The sequence below is a fragment of the Perkinsus marinus genome, assembly GCF_000006405.1.
Source record: "Perkinsus marinus ATCC 50983 genomic scaffold scf_1104296930230, whole genome shotgun sequence".
In the NCBI taxonomy this organism is placed as follows: Eukaryota; Perkinsozoa; order Perkinsida; family Perkinsidae; genus Perkinsus; species Perkinsus marinus.
The window spans coordinates 2,116-8,660 of NW_003216192.1; the positions used below are offsets into that span (position 1 = coordinate 2,116).

Genomic DNA, 6,545 nt, shown 5'->3' on the forward strand with positions numbered 1-6,545 from the left:
TATTTTGCGATGTAATTGGTGTAGCATGAGCTGGCCCATGGTGTACCATAGGAAGCCCATCGTATCATTTCACTATTCTTTGGAGGCGTTGTGTTGGTTACAGAGTGGTATTGAAACGGGAATGTAAACTGAGGCAAATAATAGATCACTCAGTACAGTACTGAGTAGTCTATTATTTAGTAGTCACTACCGTGATGACTCTCCTATATCGGGGGTATCGGATAGGGAAAGGAGGATTAACGCGTGCCGGGCAGGGTTCACGATTATCTGCGCCTTGCGTCGATCATCATCGATGCTGTTTCACTGTAATTCAACAATGTAATTCAGGTCGAATTTCGTTATATTCGGTGTCGCGTTAGCTGTGTTCAATTCATATTGAGGGTTACCAAATTGTGCACTATGAAGTACATGATCAAACTAGGCATTCGAGACGAAGAAATGGAGCTCGGGTTGTATGTAACGGCCGCGGGTTCGATCCCCGGTACGGGCTTTTTGCAAGTATTTTCCGTTCTCACTGTCATAGCAAAAAACATTGTCGGTAGTCTTTGCAAGACACATGAACTACACTTTTTCTAATGGTATGTGTCTCGAGAGCTTCACTGATGTGGTCGTAGAGAAATAGTTGAATGAATGATCGCACAGAAAAGTGAGAGTATATGCTCCGCTCGCTCCACAATTTGATATAAACCTCGAGTCTTAATCCATATACAGAATCACCTCCGCTTGTTCCTGCGGAGGATTGTAACAGGAAATGGATGCATCATTTTATGTGATGAAAGTATATTGGAGTTTCACCCGTGATGTGGAAGACACCCGTACAAAACATATTTCGCGACTACTGCATATCGTGAATCTCGGGTTTTTTTTTCACTGAGTTCTACGCCACTTGACGTAAAACGGGTGAAACTCCATTGAATAATGATAATTCGTTCGGATGATCGTTTCAACTGTTCTGTCATGTGAAAGTCCTCAGAATTCATCAATTGAAAGTTGTACGCAAGAAATCATCCAGGAACCTATAATATTCTCGGAAGAGGAACTCATTTTGATTTTTCCACGTATGGCTGGGAACACATCAGTTTCCCCCATGTAAATGTCATCATCGCATTGGGAACATCAGTTTCCTGTTGATTTTCCGTTGAGTTTCCTGGGATGGGGCAACTATGCCACCGCCGAGAGGTACAGGGAGCCGTGCTCGGAATCACCTTGAGATGCCTTATCAGGGAGAGGCTATTAGGGATGGGGCAACTATGCCACCCCCAAGAGGTACAGGGAGCCGTGCTCGGAATCACCTTGAGATGCCTTATCAGGGAGAGGCTATTAGGGATGGGGCAACTATGCCACCCCCAAGAGGTACAGGGAGCCGTGCTCGGAATCACCTTGAGATGCCTTATCAGGGAGAGGCTATTAGGGATGGGGCAACTATGCCACCCCCAAGAGGTACAGGGAGCCGTGCTCGGAATCACCTTGAGATGCCTTATCAGGGAGAGGCTATTAGGGATGGGGCAACTATGCCACCCCCAAGAGGTACAGGGAGCCGTGCTCGGAATCACCTTGAGATGCCTTATCAGGGAGAGGCTATTAGGGATGGGGCAACTATGCCACCCCCAGGATTTTTTTGTTTTTCCTCGATTTTCCTCTCACGGAGTCGTTCAGTGATCGGACGAAAACCCGTTATAGCAGTGTGGAAATATATATTTGATTCCATTAATTCAGCTTGATAGGAGCTGACACTGATAAGGAGCTTGACACTAGTATCCTACCAACACCCGAGGCTTATAGAGCTCAGATGAGAGAGGTAGTAGTAGTACACCATGGATGGCGATGGTGTACTATCACTCTTCAGATGGAGATTGAGCGTCAACAGGCCATGGAGGTGTCTGAGTGCTATAGCGAGGATGGGTGGTGCAAGACCTGCTGCTGGGGGTGCCAGTGACACAGAGGCTCACTCTCCTACACTCGAGTCGAGGTCAGATGTTGTTGATGTCAGAGCAAGAAGCTGAATATCGTGTTAGAGGGAGGAAACATATCTGGTAGTAGTCATATTAGTGTGGACCATGTGAATCATCATCGTGTAGGTGCTCGTTGTTACCAATACTCTGGAGGACGTACAATTGGATAACATAACCGTTAAGTTGTGTAGAGGAGACAGGCCTCTTCCAGGAGATGGGCGAGCTTGGTATTGCTACACTGGCCTCTGGTGATGTAATAACACCTCCTATCACTACTACTGTTGCTGCTGTTACTTAGAGCGGATGAGCCTATGTAGTGTTACAAAAGGTGGACGGTGGTATACACGAGGTTTGGAGCATGCCTAGAGTTTACTGGGAGGATGGTGACGACATAGGGTATAAGGATGATTACCCTGTCGAGGATGTACTCTTCCAACATCATAACAACATTTCATAGACTCGTTGCCTCTCGATCAGATCACTCTTACTATTGGGGATCATATATCCCCAAGAGGTCGTCTATCTTCTGGACAGTTCCGTCAGGGTTGGGAGGCTATGCATGCCTAAGGTGGTGGGGAAACAACAGCAGCCAAGCATATCCTATAAAACTCTACAACAGGCTATTAAGGGTATACAAACATCCCTTAATTGTGAGACTTGTGATGGCAGTGGTAATAATACTAATTTCATCATAGTGAGTACATAAGATCCCCCTGGCAGGTGTTCACTTCACTATACTACCCTGTCAGGTGGTATGACTGTATTGGTGAAGTGCCTCCTTGGTATTGATCCCTCTCGTACTCCCAGCCCTGGGAGTACCAAAACTCTCTACTTAATAATGTGGATGATGGTGATCATGCTGATGGTGCATCAGAAGCGGCCGAGCCGCAATATCGGTTTGACCATGGGATGGGGTACTTGGTATTGAAACCATACTCCTGGCCAACTACTCCGACTACAGCTACTGGAGAAGATGTCCGTCATAAAGTGTATTACCACCCATAGGGGCGAAAAAAAGCATACCTTCACTACCACTATTGTATCACTCCTACTCATGGCTGACGAATCACTGATGGATCATAGTGACATAGGTAACTGTTATCAGGGGCTTGGGGGGTTCTAGGTACCTCCTCACCTTACGCAGGTGCCTTCGTAGTTGTCAATGCATATGCCCTAAATCTATTCGCCTCTTTAAGCTGGTTAGGTAGGCTGTTGTTGGTATACCATTGATACCATGTTGAATCGCGATATGCATCACCATCTCCTTAGGTACTATCTACTTCAAATATAGGAGGTAACCGGTGAGTCATATGATAACCAACGCCTGGTCACCAAGAGCAGCAGCAGCAGTGAGAACACAACCACTGCTATTGTTGGAGTCACTGGCTGGAAGCAGTGGGATTTCATCAGTAATGTTGGAGTTTAACAACCCGTTTCACGTGAAGTGGCGTAAAAATCGATTGCCTTTTTGTGTGATTTCTACCCCATCCCTATCTAGATTAGTTGCTTGGGTATCCCTGATACGTATTTTGATCATTTTCTCAAATTTTTTCAACGATTTTATGAAAAATTCAACCATGTGAATGTATGCATTTAGCAACATTTTCGTATGAACATATAGCTACATCGCTCCGCTAGGGATGTTTTCATAGGTCTGCAACGTGTAGTGATGAATAGCATCGAAACTTTGAATGGAACTTGACTAAGTTAACAAGCGTTCCAAAGCTGATACGCGCACGAGGCGGGATGCTGAGCAGATGCGGAGAGTTATGGTTTGTTAATATACTCGTGTTAAGGCAATCAGCAAATGGTAATAAAGAGTGTCTATGTATTTATGGACACTTGTGATGGATGATTTTCCTTAATCCTCCATTCCCGCTGGAGGATTGACGATTTTTTTTTGAAATTAAACGAAAAATTTCCAGAAAGAAACTGAAATTTTTTTCGTTTTGAGAATTTTTTTCTCACATGAAGTTGGTTTACCCTGAGCGTCAGTTTGATGTTAAATTTGGGCGTATATATTTCTCTATCGAAATTGGACTTTTTCACTCGTGCTCGAATTTTATGGGTATATGTGAATGAGCGTTGAATTGGATGTTGTAACTCAGTTTATTTTGGTAGTCTTTGCATCGATCTTAATTTTGTGGCGCGCGAAATTTACCAATGATGGTCAGATTCGATTGATGAAGATAAGACTAGGGCCGCTCTAGTGGAGCGTATGCTAGTTTGGAATACCATCATGACCTTATCAGGGTGGTGTTGGGCAAGAAGGTTGAATTAACAGATTCTATATGCGTACGGATGTTTCTATTTATCAGTGATATTGTTGTTGTTGTGTTTAAGGTGTGGTTGACTATGGCTATGATCAGTTGACTTGAACGTTCCGTTTGCCTATGCGTAGTAATCCAACATCAATCTCGAACGGCGTCTCGAAGAGCGTTGCGGATCAGAAAATGGGTTTTTCCCGAGGTTGCGAAGGACCTGAAAGGGGACCGGTGATCCAAGTTGACGAGTACCCGGCACCGTCGCTTTTCTCGGTTATATCGGGTATGGGTCTGGAGAAGAGTGCTGAGTAAGTGAGTGAGTTAGTGTGTTGGTTTGTCATGAAGGCGACCCTGGTTCGATTCCTTGTTATTGCTTTGTAGGAGGATAATATTCATTATCCTCCTACACGGTTGACAGCAGCTTGTTCAGCGCAGCAGCAGCAGATTCGGTTTCCAGTCGGCCCTCACCAGCAACAACACAACACCTTCTTCTCCAGGATGCAATGAGACTCACAGTGGATATACTCAACACATATGGCGTGTCTTCGGCGGGTAATAAACGGCAGTTTAGTAGCGGGTTAAAACAGTCGTCTAACGCGATTTTTTTTTAAATTTTTACTGTTGATGTTAATTTGGCAGGTATCGATATCCTGAGGTCCCTTGGTTTGGTGACAGTTTCCGATCAAGCTTCTTTAGACACTGATTCCTTGGCTCAACAAGGGTAGTCGCGCATGCATTTAGCGCTCGCCCGATTGATCGATTATGATTAGGTTCAACAGAAAGGATGTGGATACTCTAACTCGACTAGCGGTTGAGGTTGGGCAAGAGAGTATTAATGAGAGATTTGAGGAAATTCAGGAGGAACTGAGGAAATTTTATGATCTCGGAGGTTGGTACTTGTGGTGTATTAAATAGCAAATTGTGAGGGGAATTACGCCGATCACTAGTCATCAGTGATATGAGGTATATGCAGTGTGCCAATTTTATATGCAAATGTGTGTGTTTTTCCCGAGATTAGTGAGTATCGCAATATTACATATACAGTGTAGCAATGTGTATGAACATGTGTGATGATGTTGAGTACCCGTTTGGGGACTGTGATGATAGCGACAACTTGTTCACTATAATATGTCCTCTAACGCAAATTTGCATATCGAATTGACACGTACTGCACTTAATAGCAAATTTTGAGGGGAATTACATTTATTACCAATGAGAAGTGGCTTGAGGGGTATATAGAATCGTGTATATGTAGTATGTACTATCATAATATCATAACAACATCTTGTATATATATAGTAGTCTTGTTGTGTATAGACGATGATGTTGTTAGTCATGGGTATATCCTCGCTCTCCTGTGATTAGAGTATGTATTGGTTGCTGGGCGACCAGAAGGCTGTATATGGCGGTTTTGGGGAAAATCGTCACGAAATCGGAATTTTTCGCGCCTAGATATACTTTGATATCCCTTCTTTTCAGAAGATCATCTCCTACCGATTGAAAACACCTTGATTAATTTTCCACCGTCACAACTGCCCTCGTCTAAAAAAACGCCCCAGAGTTTCCCGGTTGACATGTCCATGAATCTAGGAGGGTGCTCACCGAAGTTTCTGCACTAGGACTCAGGAGGGGGATGAAGCGGCAGGCAACCTTAGAAGCAGCAGTAGTACAGGCTTGTACTACAGACATGTGCGTATCGATCCAATAAAAATCACCTCTACAACCACCGTAGACGAGGGCAAGGATGTCTAAATAACGGACTAGCATATCTTAGCATATCTTAGCATATCTTAGCACTATATATTTATTTATTATGCTACATAAGTTCCCACTAAGTCTCGTACTTTTCATAAGAACTAGCGTAAAAGTGTAACACATATACGTTCAAGGCGTAAGATTTTACGCTTAACAACAACCGCTGAAATATTTTTCCAGCGTAACAAACAGTGCAATCTAATGAGCTCTTCCCCTGGCAACTACGCGGCGATGACCATTGCGGAGCTCCGAAGCGTTCTGACTAGAAATGGTGTTAAGGTGCCTCAGTCTAGTGTAAAGAAAGCGGTACTGGTAAAGTAAGTCTGTGGTATCTTGAGGGTGACCGAGGAAGATACAGAATAGGCCCCTGTTATACTTGCGCGCATTTTAACAACACATATTTTCGTATATCAAGAAGCGGTGCATTTGTGGTATAATAATTTCACTTGAAATTCTCAAACTTAATAACAAATAATTCTCAAAACCCGAACTAATCGGACTTGGACTTCTCAAGTTGTACTTCCACATTTCATTCTAGCTGTATGCTGTTGCCGATGGAGATGACATCAGCCTT

The 6,545-nt window shown here is 43.8% G+C and overlaps 3 protein-coding genes across 3 annotated transcripts in view; all 3 read left to right on the plus strand.

The window, feature by feature from the left end:
* The window catches only part of Pmar_PMAR013995 (hypothetical protein), a gene marked incomplete at both ends in the record, with an annotated part of 1,128 nt that extends 1,001 nt beyond the window's left edge, over positions 1-127 (plus strand). Inside the window, one exon of the mRNA XM_002787155.1 lies at positions 1-127. Within this exon, the coding sequence (XP_002787201.1) occupies positions 1-127 (127 nt within the window).
* A 4,592-nt stretch (positions 128-4,719) lies between these two features.
* Positions 4,720-5,577, plus strand: Pmar_PMAR013996 (hypothetical protein; the record flags this gene model as incomplete). The annotated part of the gene is made up of 4 exons (XM_002787156.1): positions 4,720-4,768; positions 4,856-4,937; positions 4,987-5,105; positions 5,534-5,577. The coding sequence occupies 4 exons, from the start codon at positions 4,720-4,722 to the stop codon at positions 5,575-5,577; spliced, it is 294 nt and encodes a 97-aa protein (XP_002787202.1).
* Positions 5,578-6,172: 595 nt separating this feature from the next.
* Positions 6,173-6,545, plus strand: part of Pmar_PMAR013997 (hypothetical protein) — a gene marked incomplete at both ends in the record, with an annotated part of 2,761 nt that continues 2,388 nt past the window's right edge. Inside the window, one exon of the mRNA XM_002787157.1 lies at positions 6,173-6,288. Coding sequence (XP_002787203.1) covers positions 6,173-6,288 — 116 coding nt within the window. The remainder of the gene's footprint in view (positions 6,289-6,545) is intronic.